The sequence below is a fragment of the Anser anser genome (assembly GCF_964211835.1).
Source record: "Anser anser genome assembly, chromosome: 10".
NCBI lineage: Eukaryota > Metazoa > Chordata > Aves > Anseriformes > Anatidae > Anser > Anser anser.
This window is the reverse complement of record NC_139730.1, coordinates 14,489,311-14,512,324: the sequence shown is the minus strand read 5'-3', so window position 1 is coordinate 14,512,324 and position 23,014 is coordinate 14,489,311. Positions and strand designations below refer to the sequence as shown.

Here is a 23,014-nt window from a genome sequence, read left to right as displayed (position 1 = left end):
AGAGAGCAGCATGCAGTTTATGAGTTTTAGCAGTCCACTGAATAAAAGATTATCACTTACCACCTTTAGAAGCAAAGATTGTTGTGCATAAAGCACAATTTTCAAATAAAATTAATTGCACATACAGAAGGGCAATATTTATCTGCAGAAAGGAAGAGAAGAAAAACTGGATAACAACCAAATGAGAAAAGGGCAGCACTCAAATGTGCAAGGCTATTGCAAAATAGTATTTCATACACCCACTATATTTCTCCTCTATAACAACAGTTGTATAATTGTGCCATGTATGTGCATAATTTCAGAAGGGCAGGATTATTCTGAACCTGCAACAACTTCATCAGAACATTTTATAAGTAAATAAATAATACAAAACAGTCCTAGCAATATAAAAGTCACTTCAAATTAGAAAGAATCTCGAAGAAGAGCGAACAAGCCACAGATAAAATAAACCAATGAATAACAGGATCTTTGAAAATATCCTCAGGGCAAGATAGATTAGATGCTTCTAGCTATATTACTGAGCAGCTTTCAAGAAATGACAAGTACTGAATGCTGCATTTTAAATATTAACACTTTAAATATATATTTCAGAGGTTTCACTTACAAAATCACAAATGATCTTCTGCACTGTGACAAAAGCATTCAATGTGTCTAAGAGCATTTAAATGAAACATCAAGAAAACATCACCTTATGAAGCAATCAGAAATCAAAAGTTAAGAAGTCAAAAGGTGATGGACAAAACCAATTCTCATATAGGTAGATGATCTATTATTAATTCTACTCTTGTAACATTTTTACAAGTGCAGTATTATTTTATTTTGGATTGTAATTGCCATACAAATAAGACTGGTATAGAGCTGTGCAAGACTGAGGAGGCATAAATACCTTTATGTATCTTTTTCACTGTAAATACAGAGTTACTGAAAGCCAGTGAGACTAGCACCAGCCTATAAGTCGCATATCTGTGCAAGTAGTTCAGTAAATCCCAATTTAAATGCTAAAAAAATTATGTCACAATCAGTATCTGCACTGTAACAATACACATATAACAGTACTGTTATATGGACTTTTATCTTAAAAAACGCTGGTTGCAGCAGACAATATCAGTGGAGATTTTCACATTCTCTTTATTTGTAAGCCTATTTCTGAACTACAGCCAGAAAACCCCTAAAATCCCCACCAAGTTTCAGTAAGCAAAACCTGCAGCTGTAAGAAATAGATTGCGTATTTGTACTGAGGCACTGGAGTAGAAACAGCTAGACATAAGGAAGTACTGATGAAGAAGCAAACTGTCAGCAAATTTAATTTGGCTCAATCCATATATGCACCAAACAGTAACATGAAACCGGAATCAGACTACAAGATAATTTCACAAAAGCTTCTTCCATTATTATGCTACTTAAAGTTTGCACATTAACAGCAATTCTTTATGAAACTGAAAAGTGCTTTTAGCAGAAGGTCCTGTAGGACCTGTGACAAGTAGGCTTTTTGCACTTTTGCCCCCAAAAGGGTACATTTTCATCACAGATCCTGGCCAAGTCAAGCACAGCTTTTTAAAAATCCAAAGACAGCCTGATGACCTTGTTTCAATTTATAAATGCCATTTACTGACATGTAATGTAACTTGTTTCTTCTAGTTTTGCATATTTCACATGATATATAGTTGAATCCCACTTTGACCAGAATTTTAATAAAAGGAAAAAAGTTAGCTAACTGACAAATTCTTGTTTAAAATACAAAAATGTTATTTTTTTCACATTACTATTATTTTTTGCAGTATTGCCTAGAAGACAACCAACCGGGATAAACACCAGTTTCTTTTAGTGCTGTATTAAACATAAGGGAAAAAAAAATCTAGTAATTAACAAACACAAAAAGAATTGACTTAGAATAAAAAGAGTAATACCTGGTATAAAATATTTGCACCCTACATTCTCTAAGTTATGTCTATTAAGGAAATAACTGGAACAGAATTTGTATCAAATTCAGGCCACCTTTTCAAGTAACCACAGCGAAAGCAGTGAGACTGCTTGAGGAGTAGTTTGTTCAAACCCCAAGCACAGCTTCTATGCATTTCTTACTCAATGTAATCATGTTTCTCAGTGAGAAATGCAGCGCACTCAGGCCAATACATGGACCTGACGTTACTTCTTTGGTTTGTCTTAATTTTTTCCTGCTCCAATCATCTTTATATAGCACAACTCAAAGTAAAATTCCTGGTTAATTTACTTTTCTCATTATGGAACTTGGTATCCAAAAGTTGTCCTGTAGACTTCTTTTAAAAGCTTAATTTTAAGACGTTATTTGATTGCAATGAAGCATCTTTCTTGCTAACACTTACCTTTCCCCTAGTCAGACCTTGGTTAGATTTTGCATTTTATGTAGTAAGACAACAAAACAGTCAAGTACTGTAAAGGCACAGGAAAAAGAAATCCCTGACAGAAATAATTTTCTTACATGGCTAACATTGTAACGAGGTGAATCTCAGTGAGGAAACAAATGCCTGCAAAAGCCTAACTCCTTAGATTTCCCTAACATTTCACTAAGCCTATGCAAATTTAAAGAGCTGTCAGCTAGAACAGGAGCTAAATAAGTTCCCAGGTGATATGACAAGGTGTTAGAAGATTTGCAAGTTGCCAGTCCTTCTTTAGGTAATTTCCTTCTATCTATTCTGAGTATAAAAAAAAGAAAACAATAAGAGGTTTAATGTTACTGAGTTCTATTATTCATCTCTTTCAAAAAGAGCTTCAACTGGCTCTCCCATCATCACTCTTTTAGGAGACTAATTAAAACATTCATCTATTTTAAAACATTGGAGCACCTTGAAACTGACCACATTCACATTTCATTTAAATGTAGAGGTTGTGCTAAAAGGTGACCCTTCAATATGGTCATTTAAACACTACAAAGTTTACATGTGGGCATTTCTGAAAGTTTTAGACAAATCAGATAGGGTTATTTTATTTCATTGATATCATATTGATGACCTGAGATTAGCGTATGCTAGCTTTTCATGCAGGTGATTTTTCTGCAGCTTAACTTTTACTCCTGAAAACTAAAGTAATTTGCATGTGGATTTACTGTACTTTAAACAGATAAACTTCTCAATTTTCCATCTTCCTTTTACCTATCAGAAGCATCTCCTATGAAACAAGCTCTTAAAACATAACCTGAAAAAAGACTTCACTGCTAAAGTAGCATTCAGATGCTGTAAATCCAGAATAACTTGTGTTGAAAGACAAAAATGGTGCAAGTTACAACCAGGTAATAAAATGACCTTAAGCAAATAAATTACAAGTCTAACCATCAGGAGAGGGAGTTTTTGAACAGCTTTCTAATAGGTGCTGTGGGGAATAATAAAAATCTATTTCATAAAAAGGATAAAATTGACTCTCTTGCTTCTGACATACTGATATGATTCAGTAACCCTGAGTTATAAGGAGCAGAGCACCAACTCACAGACACCAAATTCTCAAGAAGTTGCCTAGCCCCCATTTGGGATAAGAAAAGGAGTAACCCATCTTTCAGTTTAAAACTAATTTATAAGTATATACCTGGTTGCACACTGGAGCACCTATATGCACAACAGGTTGTTGTAAATCGTGTTTTACTAATGCTAATGAACTACAAGTCCTCCTGTAACAGAGAAATCCCACAGGCTGACTCAATCCAATCGCCCTAACTACTGCAAGGCTTTGAGATCAATTACCCAGCATTATGAAAGGCAGGGGCTGCAAAAGCCATTAGAGGAAGGCAATTTCTAGATGAAGAATAATGAATTAGGGATGACATTTCGGCTCTTGCATTTGCCAGTTTATGTCAAGAAGATAACATTAATTACATTTGGATTTTGTTTTGTTTCACTGCAGTTGGGCTCTGTTCTGTGTTCACTTTTACTGGTAGCAGAAGACAGACATCAGTGTTTTCAGAGATCTGTGATTTCCCTCTTGCCTATCTCTCAGGGATGTAAAAAAAAAAAATTCTGTTTAGAACTTTGACAACCCAGTCTAAGACTGGTATATTACAGTGACAGACTGCTGGTGAGGATGAGATGTGTAAGGAAATGGAAATTAAAGAAGCTGTCATTGTATGAAATGTGACAATGGAGCAAGAACAATGACAAGTATAAAACCCTGATACCAACAGAACTAGGAAATTAATAAGAACATTTAACTTATGCCTTATTTTCACAATTAGATAACATTTTAAAGCATTTTTAGCCTGTATCCCTAAACTGACTCGATGTGGATAAATACCTACACCTGTGAAATGTCCGTGTTAGCACTAACTCCCCCCAAAAACTGGTATTTAAAATCATAGTTTCAACTACAACGATAGAAGTCAAAGTTCACAAAGGCAAATACAATGTTATTTACTTTTGTGTGCCTTGGATCTGTCCTTTGGTTATCAGAAGAAACTAAATGTTGATTTCCCACACTTTTAATTCTGTCTGTATTTATCACTTCTTGTAAAAGAACAGAGCAATGCAGCCAGCCCTGTCTGCATCTCAGAACAGGTACTCAGTGCTTCCGTCTTGAGCACAGTTCTATTTTCACATATTGCCTCACTTGCTTTTTCAGAAACTTCTTCTAAGTGCCCACTGTGCAGAGAGCTTCTCTCAAAGCATTTCAGTAAGATTTGCAGTATGCTAAAACATGAATGAAGACTGGAAATTATTTATTTTCTGGAGTATTAAAAATTCAGTTGATATGACAGAAATAAAGAGCCACCAATAAAATATCCCCAAACATAAAAAGTATAATTCTTCTGTCAAGGTAAGAAAGAAACTACCATCCAGGAGTGGATACAAGCATAAAGATACCTATTTTAGATTAAGTATTTACATTACATTTACATTACATTTAGATTAAGTTATTACATTAAGTATATTTCTATGAGTCACTGTTAGAAGTGAAACTAGATGTGTCCTTTTTTTCCCTCACACCTAATACAGCAAAGTCAGCACAGACTAAATAAAAAGGTTATAGATACATTTCTTTACAAAATGCTCAGTAAGAATATTGCACCAGAAATTCCCCTTAAGCAAGCTGGTAACAGATTTCATGCTGTTTCCTAGCCCAGACAGGAGCAATTTGACTCCTCTCTGTACACAGAGAAGGGAGAATCAGACTGAGCATATTGAACAACCCACCCTTACAATATAAGTATGGGGAAGGAACAGTAAAATATATACATGCAAGCTAAAGTTTTTGTTTCTATTTGCAAAAACACTCCCAAAACAAAAACAAAACAAAAACCCATCAACCCACAAACATGTTGAGGTTACTCCTTTCCTTTCAGCAAACTAAGATATCTTACCTGGTAGGCATCCAGCTGTTCATCAGTAAATATTGTCTGCTTATTACCCATCTTAGAAAAGGAATTCTTCCTTTATGCAAATGCATCCCATTAGAAGTAGCTGGATTCCTCTGTATTGTAGGCATTTAGAGCATGTATACACCGTGAATGTGCTGAAAAAATCCCAAAGCCTGCATTGAACTGTTTTTGCCTGTACCCGTCCAGTGAGGAAGGAAGCGGCACTGGAAAATCTTTGCAAAGGCTTGACTTTAGTGTGCCAGGATGAGAAGTGTTGAAGTCATAGGCAGGTGTCGCCCCAAAACAATGATACCTATCTCCCCCTTTTGCAGATGCTTTTCTAAGTGACATACAGAGCTTTCACGACTCAAAAAACAAGCAGGCAGCACTTGAAGAAATCAGCTCTCTACTGCCTCGGTGTCTCCTTGCTCAGTCTGCGAGTTCAGGGTGCTCTTGCTCGGCACCTTCACGTTTCACAGCAGCTCTGCGTCACCTGATGGCGCTCGGTAGCGCAGTCATGTAACGCACACGCGCAGAGCAAGGCTAGGAACTGGAAGAATGGACTAGTAGAGCAAGTGTTCCTGCAGTCAGTCTCCCCTCAGATCAAAGTACATCCTCATCACTGCTTGGATCTGACCTGCTGTAGCATGCTGCCAAAGTGGGAGCCTCCATCCAGCGGTGTTTAAGTGCCCAGAGCATCCCCACGACACCAGCAGGTGCCACGTGGGCTCCACAGTATACATTTGTGTTCACACTGCGGCTGCATCAGCCCTGGCTACCCAGGGTATAAGCTCACTACCAGAGGTGCAATACTCTCAGATAGACCAGGAAACACGAGTATTCCTTCTCACATTAAAGAAACAAACCTGGAAAGTTTAATTAAGTAGCTTATACAAAAGTTAATCTGACTCTTTCGGCTCAGGCAAACAAAGCTGGAAAGAAAAAAAATGCTACCACAGCCTGAAAAAGGGGTGCAGAAAATGCCGCTAGAGGGCTCACAACATACGTTAAAGCAACACAACCCTCCTGTATTTCCTGGAAAGCGAACAAAAAAGGAAAAAAAAAGAGCATGTAAGAGATGCAGGCAGGCAGAATGAATGAATAAACTCAGAAACAAAATCATATTATCTAACATCTGAAGAAAGATGAGCTCTTATAATAAGAACAGAAGGAAAGCTGGGTGAGAAAGGATGTGAAGATGGAGGCAAGACCTGTTACAAATAAGCTTCTTCAGCCTGCTCGCTGCCCAGTTGTAAGCATAGGAAGGGCAGAGGGTTTAAAAATGTTTAATAAAATTCCTTCCTTTACCTACAGCTCTGCCCATGGTGTTTATTCCCTCAGCAAGTTAGCATATTTAGTATCTGGAGAATTAGCTTCTGCTTTTTTCCTACAACTTCTAATGACCCTGACCAGATAACAGCATCGGATAATAGGAGTTGAGTTTACCTTCACATGCAACAAGGAACAAATATTTCACAAAAACACTGAAAATACATCTATTGTATATAGTGTAATAATGTCCCACGAAATGTGTTGGATATGTAGTAAAAACATCCAATGAATGGGGAACAGTCTCTAAGAGACCATTTATTTAGATTGCAACATTTAGAAATGCAGATTTGATTAACTATAAACCAGCACTGCCTGGTGCTACTAAAACACACTATTACCATATGTACAAAATTAATTTATTGGGATGATAATACATTCAATAACACTTGCTATTAGTGGTAAACTAGCATCAGAATTTTATCAGTGAAAGAAATGGACACTACCAATAGAATATATTGCAGCAGTTTCAAAATAAGAAGAAAAAAGCTGCAGTAATAAGGGTAACACAAACTGAATGACCGACCTCCCATCAGATCAACAGTGCAGCAAGCATCTATTCAAATCGCACCCACTTGAATCAACCATTTGTTACACGGCCAAACTGACCTCTTTTTTTATCTAGTAACCAGTTTTTATTTTTTTCACCAATGTATAGTGGCATTGGATTCTTCTTCTGTTCCAAAAAATTACCCCCAAGACAGAATATAAAGAAGAAAAAAGCAAAACATACAAATTAGAGTATTTCTATTTCAACAAACTTTTTGAATCTGAAAACCACCACCCATAATGGCCCTTTGAGATTAAGAACTTTAAGAACTTCCAGAACATCCGTGTTCTTACACATCCTCAACTCTGAATAAGTTGCATCACTGGCTTTAATGATTAACCATAATATCAAGCATGTTTCTTACTCATGATCTAGTGTTACTGAAATGCACCAACTAGCAGCTGATTGCAGTCAGATCAGAACAGTACATAGTCAAGTGATTTGTGTGAAATAGCACTCCTTTCACAGCCACCTGATTCAAGCTGCCTGTCTATGCAAATCAGATTAAATATAAACGACCAAATTATCCTCAATGCCATCATACAGAAGTGAATTGACACCAAAGATGGATTAGGCTCCGTATCTTTTAATCTTGTGATCCTGCATACTTGAGAGTGTTACTACAGTGGTAAGACTGACATCTCATTTCTTACCTGCTGTTATATTTTTGGCTGCCTGGTCCCACTGTATCCTAGATGACACACATCAGCCAATCTCTATCTTTAGAATAGATAAAGCACATTGTGCATAAAGCACAAACTCTCTTTCATTCCTATCTCCTCGTATATATCAAAGCTGTTAAATTTTTCAGTTTGCTCTTTTTCACTTCTTCTGTTTGTATTTTTCAATGACTAGTTTAATCTGCCAGTTGAGCATTAAGCAATATTTACTCCTAGCACATTACTGCCACAAATCAATACTTCTCTATATACACAGCAGACTCTAATCTTAATGTTATCAGTCCCAGTTTTGCATCGCTTCATGGTATTTGAATTTCCCTAAACTGTTTGTCAAACGGACTGATTGTAAGCTATTTAGCAACACACAACGTATACCTTACAAAGTTGCAAATTAAGTTTAATGAAGAGGACAATATATATATACACAGTAGTCTTGCCATTATACTAGCCATTATAGCAGAGATTGTGCTTACATAGCCGCTCCTCATCTATTTCAAAAGTTTAATTAATAGATCAGAAAATAAATTATCGACTGTATACACCAGATTTAACATGTTATAGCAAGACAGCTGTCAGCTGCAATTTCTTAACACCCATCTAAGGCTGCAATCTGACCCCAGCTGTAGTGACGTGCCTCCACAGCCCAGGCAGCTGAACAGATCGTGCTCACAATTCTGAGTCCCTTCAGTGTAAAGTCTTCTGCTTTGAACTGTTGCTAGCTGTGCTTGCTAAACCAGGTGAGTTTGCTCTGATTTATTAGTAGAGGTCTAAGTTTAACAGCCTCCAATAGATGGGTCATCCTACCTTAAATTGCCTCTGTAAATTATACAGCAGAAGTTTGACTGCGGTCTAAGAATGAAAGCTCTTACTCCTCCAAGGAAGATCAAGCTATTGCGAACCCTGGCCACATTACCTCTGAATGTCTCATTCCATAGAGAATTTTCACATCCACACACTGAGTTAACAAGTTGCATATGAGCTGCCTTCACTCCCAAAGATCGCTTGCTACAACCTTTCTGAGTACTCATACACAGATACAACCAGAAGTTAGACTTTAGACTGGGGAAAAAAGAACCTGCAGGTTTTTGTGCCCATTATGCCAAATACACCAAATCCTCTTCTGCACAGATGTTTCCTTGCAGGTTACCTCTTTGTAAAGTTCCATCCTGCTTGCAAAATGAACAGTTTCAATCTAGAAGGGCAGCCTATACATTTATGTCGTTGCTACTTGCCATGAGTTAAGTTAGGGCAGAATAATAAGTAAAAAGTTACTGATTTCCTGAGGAGACTACATTTGATACTAGGAATTCCTTTAAAGTAACTCTCAATAGAACGAGGGAAAAAAAAAATACTGCTATCTCCATAAAGGCATCTTTTGCCTAGGGAAAATAACTGGTGTTTTTATTACTGTGTTGTTTGGTCCTTCTCAGAAGGGATGCACAGCAGCCACTCTTCATGGCATGTTATTGTGGTGTAATTAGAGTAACACCTACGCTGCTCAGGGCTTTAAATCAAAGCTGACATACTCGTTTATTCCTATAATTAACTTCTTGAATTCACAACAAAGCAGCTGGCATAAATCTTGTGATAATAAAAAACAGATTAAAAAAAAAAAAGTGCACACTCTGGCAGTACTGTTATTTAAGACAGCAGAGCCTACCGAGCTGTAGCAGGTTGTCTCCACACAACTGTTTGCCAACAGGCCACGCGGAGGCTGAGGTGATTCCCCCATCTCCTGGGGACCAAACCCCTCAGAGGCAGCTCCCCTCGGCTGGAGGTGCCTCCGCGCGGTGCCACGCTCCTAGGGACGCTCAGCGTCCCCAGGCACCTGCAGCTACCTGCTGGCGGCAGCCTTTTGCCCCTACCGGGAGCACTCGGTGGCCCTCACCACCGCACCGGAGGCTGGAGGGCTCCAACCGCGCCCCCTCCTTCGCCACCTCAGCAGGACCACCACGAGCGCTGGGCGGGAAAGGCGACGCATGCGCACGGCGCTCCGGGGGCCGGGCTGCCCGGGGCGGGGCGGGGCGGGGCTCGTCCCGGTGCCGGTGCCGGGCTCCTCCCGGTTGCGGGCGCTGTGGCCGTGCCTGCGGGGCCTGCTGGGGCGCGGCGCCGGGCGAGCCATGGCTGCAGCCGCGTGGATGCCTGCGGTAGGTGCGGGGCCGGGCCGGGAGAGCGCCGCCGGTCGTGCCGGGCCGGGGGGGAAGCGCGGGCTGCAACCGCCGGTTCTGAGGGGAGCGCGGCCAGGGGGGGGTGGCCGGGGCCCGCCGGGCGCTGCGGGGCGGCTCCCGCTGCCGTGACCTTGAGGTGGCCCGGCCCGGCCCCGCCAAGATGGCTGCGCCGCCGGCAGGGAGGGATGGCAGGGAGGGATGGCAGGGCGGCCGCACCGCTGGGCTTCCGCGGTCCCTCCGAGCAGCCAGGCACGCAGCTCCCACCCTGAGGTGGGACCGGGCCGCTCCCGGTGCTGTGCCGGGTCTCGGGGTGTGCCGCAGCCTCCGCTGGAGGCCCGGTGCCCGCTGTGCGCGTCAGGGTGCCGGTGCGATTCGGGGACGGAGCCGCGCGGGCAGGGGCTGCCATCGCCATGGTGAATTTTGTCTTCCGCGTGCCTTGGAATGACGCTTTTCGTACGCTGCTGGGCGCACAGGGCTACGGCACCAAGCACACGGGTGTGAGAAGGGTAAGGGCTAATGCACCCAGGTTTCCGTGCAGGAATTTGCACCGGTGGAAATCAGCTTTGGAAGCGTTACTTCAATACGAACACACTGCTGTTGGTGAAACAAACCTTTTCTCTTTGCTGTCTTAAGCCTCATTGTATCATCTCCTTAGCTGGAGTTATTGCAGCCGTTTTTCCAGTGTGTAGCACCTAAGGACTAAGGCTGCTGTGCAACAACTTCCCCTCACCTCCGGGCACGATGAGCGGCACTGCGGCACGCTGCACAGCGTGGCTGTCCTGGCTTGACCTCGTGCTAGGAATACGGGCGTGAGGAGTCGGGTACACGGCATGCTTGTGAGCAGCTTGGCAAGAGACGAGCTGCTTTCTTTCGAGTTGTATGCTAGTTTGAGGCTTAACTTTAAAGTGATAGGGCTTTAAAATGCACAGTTGCTGCAATATTGTCAACTGTTTAAAATCCCTTTGGTGCAATAAGATAGCATCTTCTTGTTCTGTGTTTCTGCAGGTTTCGCGATTGCTAGGTGCTTTCAAAAACCAAAAACAGGTGACCAGAAGTTTTGGTAGTGCTGTGAGTATGATAGTACCATTTCCTTCTTGTTTTTAAGAAGTTTCTCAAGAAAGGGCCCCAGAAATTGACTTTTATAAGATGGCTGCTATTAATTTTATCTTCTCAAAAAATAAGGCCTAAATAAGTGAACATACAGGCTCTTAATGCCATACTGGATATATATTGGTTAATCACTGTCTTTGGCTACCTCATATAAAAGAGTAAGTGCTAATTTAAAAGACTCTACTAAAAAAAAAAAAAAAAGGCAGTGGCATGAAACCTTTTTCCAAAATATGGATGTAAGCTAGTCTTCTGAAACTCATTGGGAAATGGGCAAATATGGGCAAATTAGGAAGATCGTTGAGAAGCTTCTCATCTTTATTTTGCAAACATTCTGCTACACGCTGGATTTACTCTAAATCCTGCTGCTTTTAGAGTACTTTGCGTTTACAATTCTGCCTTTTCAAGGCCCTCTTTAATGTATTTTAGACACTGGCTGTGTATTTCCCTGTAGATGTTTTACCTTCTTTTTTTATGTGTTTGAGGTGCCCACAGGCCTTTTTTCAGTGAAGATGGCCTTGAAAACTGCTCAGGCAGAAGCAGGGCTCAGCACCACTGCATGTACCCTTAAGCAGGGCTTAAGTTTAAGGAAGAATCGTGGCTCTTAATTCTAAGTTTTCTAGAACTGATGGTGGAGAGAAGAAACTGAAGTGTAGCTTGTGTCTTACACAGTATAGGAAGTTGTAGAAGGTAAGGCTCCTCCAGATCTGCTTATACCACATTATTGTTTCAGATAAAACCTTATGAAATTCTGGGTATCCTCTTTGGAGGAGGATGGCAGCATATCTTGTCACTTGATTCTAGATGGGATTGGACAAGGAATGCTGTATCCAAGCTGCCTTTTTACAGGTAGTAATGATCCCTTACAAAAACGTTGGGAATAAAGACTTGGGGCATGGAGGATGAAAATAGCAATCATCAATATATTTGTTAATCAAAGCAGAGTATTTTCTTCCCCAGTTATCCAGTGAGCCTAGGGTGTGCGATTTTTTTCATCTGTTTGAAGATGATAAAGGAAAGAAAACTGAGAAAATCATGGCAGAAAAAGAACTTGACAGTATTAAAAATGTGTGGTTTTTTTTAGAGAACTGCTTGAGAAGTTTAGATATGTTTTTGTTTTTATTTTTTTAAGCTTTTCATAAATTAAGTCTTTCCTAGCATGTGTCAGTATTACACAGCATGTTGATAATACTGGAGATGTATGGAAAACAGATGGCAGTGCTGTCTCCTCCCCAGTTTTCAAGAAGAAAGCATGCTGAGATCGCTTATTTCAAGGAGTGCTGAGCAGGATCCTGTCTTTCAAGTTAAATCTGTGTTCTAAAATAAGAACAGTAGGCGAATTTTTTAAAAGTTCTCCTAAAATGCTTGCACGCTCCCTTTGGAAAAAAAGCTAGTCACTCTTGCTTCTCTGTCCAGTACTGCTACTCTTAATAGTGATTTTTGGTAACTCAAACTTTGTTTTCTAGTAGTTACTTGGTTTCTGCAACTTATGAAAATGTTTCCTGCACTGAACAAAGCATTAATTAGCTGTACTACTCTTTTGTACTATATTTCTTTGCCTAGGTACAAACAGTAACTTTAATCCCAGGAGATGGCATAGGACCTGAGATTTCTGCTGCTGTCATGAAGATCTTTGATGCTGCCAAAGTAAGTCGATTCGTCTTGCTGTGAGCGCTGTAGCTTTAACTACCACAACAGACGTTATCTAGGTTACAGTTATAAATGTTTTTAACTTCCAAACGAGTGAGTCATGTTTAAGCTATTAAAACTTCTTGGCAATACAGTCTGAAGCTTCAGATGTTAAAAGATAGTATTGCAATATCATGGCAGTGTTTGAAAGTGTTGGCTGGCAGAGTAGTAGTGACTTGAGAGCAAATGTTGCACTTAAGTTCTGGAAATGTGAACTCAATGTATCATGTAAAATCATCTTGTTGACGTAGCAATCCTGAGCCACTGATAGGACGTTCTTTGATCCCTTGTGACTTCTCAGTGCAGATAAAAGCATATGTGAAGGGAAGGGACTATCGTATTATTAGGAACCTTATTGCAGTTATTTTGCTGCACTGTTAAATTGCATTCACCTTTGTGATGTTGAAAACAGTTCAAGGAGAACTGTTTTTCTACTTATTCCAGGAACTTCATGAGAATTTGTATCGTTTCCTTGGAAGAAAATAGTGTTCTTTCCTGAGGAGCTGTTAAATTGCTCCCTATTAGTAATAGTGTCAAAGCATGTTCACTTTTTATTACAACTGTCCAACTTAGATTTGGAAAAGGTGAAGTTATCTTTCATTACACATGAAAGCTTATAATAGCTATGGCAGTTTTGGGGGAGAGAGGCAGGAGGTGTGGCAGAGTAAAACCTATTTTGTGTATGAGTGCAGGTTTTCAGTCCTTACTCTGATCTGTTCATTTTAAAGGGGGTTCTTCTTCTAGTATGTTAAGCCTAGATGGGTTCTGTTTGCTTATGTAAGACCTTGCACCTTTTCCTTTATGGCCTTTCCTGATGAACAGGTGGCAGCCTGTTTCCTATTAGAAGAATCCCATGGTGAACAAAAATTCAGAAAGCACTGTGGAACACTTGCAGATTCCATTTAGATAACAGATGTATCCATGTTATGCACTGTCTTCCAGGCAGTTTGTATGATCAGTTCTCAATGAATTCCGTTTTCAGATGTCTTGTGTCTCTTGAATACAGGGAATTTGAGAACTCTAACAGGTTAAAGGAATTAGCATGTAAATGCAGTTCTCATGCTACCTGTATATCATTACTAGGTAGGCATCTTGTGATCGTGAAATTTGTGTTGGTATAGTATATTGATCGTACTATTTCATTTTCAATTACTTGTGTTTTAGAAGTTGTTCTTATTTTCAAGTTCAAGCATCTCATGCTTACTGTCACTCACCAGAGGAAAAAATGTTCAGGAAGGCTTGGACAAAATTCCTCGAGCACCTTATTGTGAAAAATGAGCTAAAAGTGGAAGCAAAAGTCTTGATATTGAAGTTAACATAGAGAAAATGTGCTTAGGCTCCTATTCAGTGGGAAGAGAGGAATGTTACAGCTATCCAAGGACCAGGAGGAAAGTGGATGATACCTCCGGATGCCAAAGAATCTATGGATAAAAACAAAATGGGATTAAAAGGTACTTGGGGGTTAACACAAAGGTATTAAATACTGTTTTATGGTGAGTTTGGTTTAAAGTAGAAGTCCTTCATCAGTAACGTAATATAATGGCTAATTCTTGGGGACAGTCTGTCAGGTTGTCTTCTGTAGTCTTAAAACAGTCCTTCATGTCAAAGCTGTAAGTGTCACAGATTTTCTAGGAAATATGTTAAAGGTGGGCAGTACTAAATATCAACTTTGGACTCTGAACAGAATGCATTTCCAAGGTAGTCGATATACAACAGAATGTGGTAATTATACTGTCAATTAATAGTATCTTCATTTTGTTTTCAGTAAAAACCTTTTCTAAGAACCCCTGTTCCACGTGAATGAGGGAAACAATTTGGCCTTTGAACAGCTGATTTATATCACTCCGTAGTATTCTTGATGGCACAGAGAATTTCTGTGACATTTCAGTGTAAGGGTTACATAGGAATTTGGAGTTCCTCTGTCAGAGTGCCACAGAACTTTACCTAGAGTTTCAACTCTGAAATTTTTGGAGTAGTTTTATCATCTCATTCGTTTTATTATTTTTTTTTCCTTCAGGCCCTTTAAAAACCCCAATTGCTGCAGGACACCCATCAATGAATCTGCTTCTGCGTAAAACCTTTGACCTTTATGCAAATGTACGTCCCTGTGTCTCAATTGAAGGATACAAAACCCCTTATACAGATGTAAACATTGTCACGATAAGAGAGAACACAGAAGGCGAATACAGTGGAATTGAACATGTGGTATGTTGCTGGAAGTGTTGTGTTTCTGGCAGGGTTTCTGTTTTGTTAACAATAACTTTGCCCATGTCAGTTGTTTATTACTAAGAGGCTGAGTGGTGTTTAAGTTCTTTACCCACAAAAATGGTCTTTTATTGTGGTATGCATTGTGCAGGCTGCCTTGCTGAAAATTCTACTATTTTGTTGTTCCAAATGTTCATACTATTGGTTTGAAAAAATAAGCTTCCGTTTCCACTAGCAATGCAACTATTGTCTTTCAGATTGTTGAAGGTGTCGTGCAAAGTATCAAGCTAATCACAGAGGAAGCTAGCAAGCGTATCGCAGAGTTTGCTTTTGAGTATGCCAGAAACAATCAGAGAAGCCACGTTACTGCTGTACACAAGGCAAATATTATGTATGTTGAAACTTCCTTTTAAGAACAACAAAAAATAAGCTTTTATAAATCACTTTAAATTTTTCTCAAATGTCTAACATTAATGCTAGCAGGAGTAAGTAAAATGGGTGAAGTAAATGCCTCATAAGTAAAATGGACAATACTGACCTACTATTAATAGGTCTGGAGTGACTATATGCTAATGTTTGTATTAGTAAGTCTGTGGGAGTGCTGTGACTTTTTTCCCACAGCTCTTACTTTAAAAGTAAGCTAAGAAAAAGAATTAAAAAAATGAGGATGAAAATAGCTAGTGTCTTTTACAGCTTCCAAAGCACTTCATAGTGAACTGAGTCACACTGCACGTGATAGATAGTACGTCACCACCTGTACAAATTTAGTAAGCCTTTAGTAAAAGAACAAGTCAGTTTGGGAATTAATGCATGACAGTTAAACTACTGCTCTGCAAACATTTTAGGTGGGAATACAAAAGGGTTAACTTCTTTGACTGTACCATGTTAAAAATATTTATATTTAACATAAGGGATTAATAGTCAGCAATTAGGTGTCTGCACTCTAATGTTTTTCTTTATTTAAATCTCTGTTGCATGCAGTCATCTTTACCTCAATATATTGTTTACTTTACAGTAACAGCTGTATTCTTTCACTTAATTGCAGGAGAATGTCTGATGGGCTTTTCTTGAGAAAATGCAGGGAGGCAGCAGAAAACTGTAAAGATATTAAATTTAACGAAATGTATCTAGATACTGTGTGTCTGAATGTGAGTATTTATCTGGTTTAGTTGTGGTTATTTTTTAGTTTACTTTCTTAGCCTTAATAAAAATATACTTCTTTCTAGATGGTTCAGGATCCGTCACAATTTGATGTGCTTGTTATGCCAAACTTGTATGGTGACATCCTCAGGTATGGAGATTTTGATTTAAACTAAATCAGCATGTAAAATACTGTTCCAGAAAGTTAATCCAGTTACATGCTAGCCAGATGAGTGACTGTTTTCTGCACACAAAGTTTAAATCTTCACGTTGTGGTTTAACCCGGTTGGCAGCTAAACACCACACAGACTCTGAATGGGAAGAAAGGATGGTATTATTACACTAGTATTATTACTATGTAGTTGGAATGAGCTATATGATGAGAATATGCTTCTTACTAAAAGAAAAAAGTTTCTGCAGGTAGAGGCTATGACTATTACTCAAATGGGGTTGGGTGTAGGAGAAATTTCTCCAGAAGTGTGAAAAAGTTAATGACTCAAATTGTAGCACAGAATGCTTGGATAGATAGTAGGGAAAACTTGCTATTTTTATTAGGAAAACTTACGTAAGATGACTGTGGGCATATCACATTTAAAGCAAGCTATCCATAGAGGTAAACGATTCTGAAGATTGAAATGTATGGCCTCTTACTATCCTACCAGCTTTTGGGTTTTGTATTGTATTTTTTTTTCACTTTGAGATTAAATTTCATATTTAAAAAACATTTCTACTACAGTTACTTGATGTCCTGAAAGCCAAGTCAATCAGCAGATGTTTTCCATTCTGTAAAAATGTTTAAGTAGAGTGTAAACTCAATTACTACTGCTTGGTAAAATTAAGTATCTTAATCTGAACTTTTTCAGTGTATAACAGAGCACTGCTTCTCTTTGCATGTCCAAGGAGAGATTGAAGAAAACAGCCTTGGAATTTGATTAAAAGTTAAATGACAATTTAAATCCTTAAGTTCATCTCCTGTTTTCTGTACAGATGAGTGTAAAAGTAACTGATGCATAAGAAGAAATGTTCATTCAGTTTTTCTTAAGATGGCATTCTCCTTCTGATAAGGATATCTGTCACCTCTAAGAAAAATCAGACTCCAAGTAATGCTTCTTGTTTTAAGAACTGGTAGAGGAGTCCACAGGGCCCTCACAGCAGACGTTGCACTGTTAATTGGAAGATACCAGATCAGTCTGAGTCCCAACATCAGTACTATTTCAACTTACTTTACCTAGTCCAGCATTGCCAATTTTGAAGTTCTCGTGGAAATTCTGTTAACTTCATACTTCCAAAAAGCTTCAAGAAATTTGAGTCTTTTTCTTGAAGAAGGGCACTTGTGTCACTGGAGAAAGTCACCCCCTGTGCTTTTTTAAAGCATGAGCATAATACCAAAGGTTTCTTGGCCTGAATAGATACAGAAGGAATCTCCATCCTGAAGCATTAAATACCTTAAGTTACAAGTTTAGACTGTATCAGTTTTTTTCTAAACTATAGTTGATCAGTTTAGGCTAATTTAAAAGATTGTTCTGCAAACTCATCCAAACTTCTCTGCTTTTTGTTCATCTACTAGGTACCCTGTAGACAACAAAACAGTGTGCTAAAATATTAGAGTTTTAAGAGCCTTATTGGTTTTTTCAGCTTTGAGGGTACAGAATGAAAACTGTAGGCAGAGTTGGTTTGTTCTTTCCTATGCTAATTTTGGAGGAAACTAAATGCAAATTACTCATGTCTGCTGATGTCAGATTTATGACTTTCAGGCTGTTCAGTAAAGAGAAGGATAAAGCCAGTCTTGTGCCACTTGGAACATATTCCTTAAGTCTCACACGATAAACTTTACTAGTATTTCCTTTATCCGAGAAAAATTACTCCATTTTTTTCTAGAAGGCCTTTATATTCAGTAAATGGTTCTGTGGCCTCTTCAAGGGAAATAAGACTTAGATATGTACATATGTATAGATACTACATCAGAATTTTTGCTAGTTCTTGAGGCTTTTACAGATTTTTTGTGCTTTGAGTACCTCTTGTTGTGCCTGTGTCTTAATCAGCCTTGTTTTACTATTTAGAATTTCCTTTTTGTTCTTCCTTATTGAAACTTCTCTTGCTAGTAGTTCTGCAAGTTCTCAAATGTTCCAGTGGAATACAAGTGGCTAACAGGATCTATTCTTTCATATTATTCTTAGGCTGTCTTGTTAGAATATTTTATTGTCGAAATAAAATGAGAAATAACAAAGCTATTTTAATACATTGCTGAGAAACAACTATGTGGAAAGAACTTGTGGATTTTTTTTTTTCTAGTGACTTGTGTGCTGGCTTGATTGGGGGTCTTGGAGTAACACCAAGTGGGAACATTGGTGCTAATGGAGTTGCAATTTTTGAATCAGTAAGTCTTCTTATTAGAGGTTTAGTAGTAATAATTATTTTGTCTCAACTTGAGAATCTAAAACTTCCATGACTCATAATGTGACTATTGAAGTAGAAACTCTGTGAAATTATTCTTTACTGTGAAGATGCTAAAATTTTACTCAAAAAATAGAACATGTATTACACACAAACTTTTGCATGGTTGTTTATGGACTATTTGTTCAGTTTTAAGTTGGTTGCATGCTTGAATTAACTAGGACATTTTTATCAACATAGTAACTTTGTAACAGCAAGGTTCACTTTTCTTTTTAGGTTCATGGAACAGCACCAGATATTGCAGGAAAAGACTTGGCAAATCCAACTGCCCTTCTTCTGAGTGCTGTAATGATGTTGCGTCATATGGGACTACACAAGCATGCCACAAAAATTGAGACAGCTTGCTTTGATACAATTAAAGATGGAAAGGTAACATGAAGATGTGCAAATACATGAAGTGAATTAAAATAATATTCTATCATAGGAAAACTTAGAACATCAACACCAAAACAGCAGATGCCCTGCTTTGCTGGCCTGAATCATGAGCAGTACCACAGCTGTTCTCTTACACTAATTATGTTATCCTCAGTGGTATCAAGTTTGCCCAGCTCACTAAGAGGGATACTCTGTAGCTCTCCTCGTGTCTCAATTTCCACTAGCTCTAAAAACTAGAACTGGATCTCTGTTTTTCATGAAAGGGATTGGACATTCAAGTAGCTAGTGTTGTTTTCCTTGTGAGATCTGTAATACATTTATGTTAAAATCAGGACCTTAAAGTGAAGTATGCTCATTTGCCTTTTACAGGCTTAATCACTCATTTCAGTGCTGACTGTAATACTTCTGCTCCTATTTTTCAGGTCACTTTTCTTTTTCACTCCTAACTACTTTGGCTCCTTTTTGGATTACTAAATAACAGTTAGGGGCAAAATTATATCTATTTACCTTTTCCCTTAAAATTGTATGCAATTTCCCTTGGGTAATAAAGTCTCTCCAGATTCCATACCCAAAGGGGATTGGAGAGGAAGGGGGAGGAAAGAGATCTGCTCTGAAACCTGACCTGAATTTCTGCTCAGAGTTCTTTCGGTTCACTCACCTAGTTTGACTTCCACCTTTTCAAAACATAATTGGAAAGATCCTGATGATTGCCTTTAAAGAGGATTAGTACTTAGCCATGCTAGTGCAATTATCTGGGGCAAGAGCATGAGAAGCTGCTTTGTAATTAAAAGTAACAAGCATGCTTAAACAAAAAGCTGTCATCATTTCATAAGTGGTCTGTTTGCAGCTACCTTGCTGTGTGTAGGAGCCAGTTAAACAAACAAACAAAAAACTAAACTTACAAGTGAATAAAGAGGTGCTCCTGTAAAGTTCCCATTTACTGCTCTGGAAATGAAATTCTCCATCTGCAGGTCAGTAATTATACAGAAAATAACAGTGCAAGTTTTGTGACATGGCTACTTGTTTACTAGTCGCTTACGATTTTATGATTACATGCTCACAATGGAGAGAATCTTTTTAAATTGAAAAAAGCATAATGCAATTAAAATGACAAAATTCTAAAATAGTAACCTTTTATTGCCTCTCATGCTTGCTGTTTCTTCCCTTCCCCACCCCAAGCTATTTAATTGAGATCTGTGTGTGTGTGATATAAGGGGAGAACTAATGATTTTTAAATTACCTCTTAGTCTGCTTTAATCTGACTAGGTTGGACAAGCAATGTTGCCCACTTTTTTAATCATTATTTTACTATCCTCATGCTGCCAGACAGGAGTTGTACTTGAAGAAAGTTTAACTGTCTGTTTTTCCATCTCTTAACTAAGCAAACATGAGACAATTGTTAACATGGAGCATTTTGAGAGCTGTCCATGTGCTTTTTCTGTGGGGTTCCTTGGAAAAAATAAACCCCCAAAAACCTTACTGAATGATACTCTTAATTAGTTAGCTTTGTGCTGTGTCCTCATATATGAAATTTACTTCCAAAGGACAACCTTCTTAAGGAAAAAAAAAAAGTTAAGAATACTTAACTTTGAGAGCTTTGGCCCAATTTCCTTTCTTCCTGTAGTTAAGACAAAATCTCACACTGAGATAACAATGCTCCACGTTCATACTCACTTTTCTCTGCCGGCCTCAGTTTGCATAGTTGTTATTGATGAAAGCTATATGGAATGCAGAAAAACTCCTATGTGATGTAGCCACTCATTTGTATTCAGTACCCATGTACAACATGTAGAAGATAAAACTGCAGAGGCAGGACTACCCCCATTAAATGTTTTATTAATACTATTTTTTCTTCCTTCAGGTCTTGACAAAAGACTTGGGAGGTAATGCAAAGTGTTCAGAATTCACAGAGGAGATCTGCCGCAGAGTACAGGACACAGACTAAACATCTCATACTGCTTGTAATAACGCTGAGAGGATGCATCACAGAAGTACATTGTGTAACCTGGTATCTATATGCATATAACTTTATTTGTCTCTTAAGAGAGCAAACTTTTTAGGAAGGGTCTCTTCATTAATAAACTTAGTCCAAATGGCTACAGATGATACTTGTGCCTGCTTTCATTTGTTTCTATCTGGTGAACGTTCTCATGTAAGTGAACTGTTTCATTTTCTTGTAACTGTCTACCATTTCAACTAGCTGGTTTTCACTTTCCACAAAGAAAATTTATGTGAATATAATATTAACAGAATTAGTGAATTCTAATAGCACCTTAATGCTTAAAGCCTACTTTTATTGATCTTACTGAAACTTAAAAGGCAGATTTTCAGCCTAACAGTAGCACAAGATAACCTTTATAAAAAGAAATGGGTATGAAATAACAGTAATTTTGCATTAAAAGCAATGAAAAAACACTTCCAGATGCTCTGTTCGTTCATGAAATACAGCTTTGTCTTGGAAAAGCATGAATAAAGAAATGCCGAAAGCTAGAGATTTAATTTATATACATAAAGAAATAACAAACCAGCTAGGTGTGAGAATTAATATTAACATAAAGTTGTTTTTCATATCTGTACCAAAGTTGTTCTTAAATGTTTTCTTCTCTCAAGCACAGTTTAATTTACAACAGAATTCTGAAGAGAGAAAATAATAAAAACTTACTTCTGCCATGTATTGTGAAGGAAAAGTATTAATTTTGCCAATTGATACTAAATATTTTATGGCTTCTGCTGTATTGCTTTTTGTGTTGTACTTTGTTTTTATGTACTCTGTTCAGTGTATCTCATTGCACTGACTAGTAATTTTAGTCTATGAACTCTGGATGTAAGGGACTGGTCCTAAAAGGATTAAGACAGAGTTGAGGGCTTGGCTCTGCTGCCTACATTTCAGAAGTACATTTCATCCCTACTTGAGGGAATCTCAATCAAATTCTTTTTTCTTCCTGCTTACTAAGCCGAGTAAGCACAAAAGCACTTTTTGTCCTTCCCTCCTTCATCACATACAGGTCCTCATGAGCCACTCTGACCTGGATGTCTTAGGGTATGCTTGTCATTAGCATATCCTACAAGAAAATGCACATTTTAGGAGTCATGGCTATAGCATGGGATTATACCTAGTGCCAGAACCAGACTTCTTAAAGCTTTATTTTGTTAGTAGGTATTACTCCTCTTAGTTACTTCTCATTGAGACTGGTTAGGCTGGTTGTTTCAGACTTCAAACTATTTTGGGTAATGTCTTCTAGCATCGCTCTATATAGTAAGCATCACAGCTGTTTAATACAGCCTAATACCATGGTGGTAGAGGGACTATGAGCTTTATTCCTTATGCACTCTGCTTTTGGTGAATAGGATGACAGTTCCTTCTATGTTTTGCAAGCTGCTGGCTGTGTTGTTTCCTTTAATCTTGTTTAAGAACTCCTGAAGTACCATTACGCACAAAATAGGGAAAAAATAAAGTTTTCCAAGTCCAATTGCTTGTTGTTTTTGTAGTCCTAGCCTGCTGTCACGTCTGATGCATTGATCTGATTGTTGGTACTTGCAACAAACTAAACTTACAGGATGTTTAAGACTGATCATTGGACTTTCATAGAGGAAAATATCCTGTTCTGCAAGCTGGTTTTTGTGTTTTTGTTTATAAATCAAGATCTGTAGTTTCCCTGCTTGTTAGCTATTGTAACTCTGCCAAATGTTATTTACTACCCAACCCCTTAGTCCTTCACATGATGTAATTTATATTTTACAAGGGGAAGAAGAAATACAGTTCCCATTTGTAAGCCTTAGTACAACATGAATATTGGAACACAATGGTACTGTGGCAATACAGATGAACTTTCCTTCTAAACATTTTTGCTTTAAAAAGTCCTGCGAACTCTTTAAAATACAATTTAGAACACAAACTTATTTTTATGTGAGAGCTCCTATATTACCTAGTTTTTCTTTCACTCTTAGGAAGCTATTCCCCCAACTTCTTGGATTGCTTGTTTTTAGGGGAAATAACACT

At 38.4% G+C, this 23,014-nt stretch overlaps 2 protein-coding genes across 4 annotated transcripts in view; one reads left to right on the top strand and one right to left on the bottom strand.

The window, feature by feature from the left end:
* The window catches only part of ACSBG1 (acyl-CoA synthetase bubblegum family member 1), an 88,148-nt gene that overhangs the window by 33,588 nt on the left and 31,546 nt on the right, over positions 1-23,014 (bottom strand). The window contains exons 17-19 of the mRNA XM_083849950.1: positions 14,209-14,261; positions 9,765-10,519; positions 9,537-9,677 (exon numbers count right to left, since the gene is read on the bottom strand). Coding sequence (XP_083706076.1) covers positions 9,537-9,677; positions 9,765-10,519; positions 14,209-14,261 — 949 coding nt within the window. The remainder of the gene's footprint in view (positions 1-9,536; positions 9,678-9,764; positions 10,520-14,208; positions 14,262-23,014) is intronic.
* Positions 9,869-22,484, top strand: IDH3A (isocitrate dehydrogenase (NAD(+)) 3 catalytic subunit alpha). 3 transcript variants are annotated; one of them, XM_083850903.1, is made up of 12 exons: positions 9,873-10,023; positions 11,050-11,112; positions 11,647-11,841; positions 12,715-12,798; positions 14,177-14,291; positions 14,858-15,045; positions 15,303-15,436; positions 16,091-16,193; positions 16,272-16,336; positions 18,478-18,562; positions 18,856-19,008; positions 20,876-22,484. In XM_083850903.1, the coding sequence occupies exons 4-12, from the start codon at positions 12,775-12,777 to the stop codon at positions 20,957-20,959; spliced, it is 951 nt and encodes a 316-aa protein (XP_083707029.1). In that variant the 5' UTR covers positions 9,873-10,023; positions 11,050-11,112; positions 11,647-11,841; positions 12,715-12,774; the 3' UTR covers positions 20,960-22,484. The 3 variants fall into 3 exon arrangements, with proteins under 3 accessions (XP_083707028.1, XP_083707027.1, XP_083707029.1); XM_083850902.1 differs by lacking the exon at positions 11,647-11,841 and having other exon boundaries at positions 9,869-10,023; positions 11,050-11,088; XM_083850901.1 differs by lacking the exon at positions 11,647-11,841 and having other exon boundaries at positions 9,870-10,023.

Coding starts and splice junctions, on each gene's coding strand:
- IDH3A (XM_083850901.1), top strand. CDS start 9,997: ATGGCTGCAGCCGCGTGGATGCCTGCG. Junction 12,799..14,176: donor AGATCTTTGATGCTGCCAAA/GTAAGTCGATTC, acceptor AAATGTGCTTAG/GCTCCTATTCAGTGGGAAGA. Junction 16,337..18,477: donor TTGTATGGTGACATCCTCAG/GTATGGAGATTT, acceptor TTTTTTTTCTAG/TGACTTGTGTGCTGGCTTGA.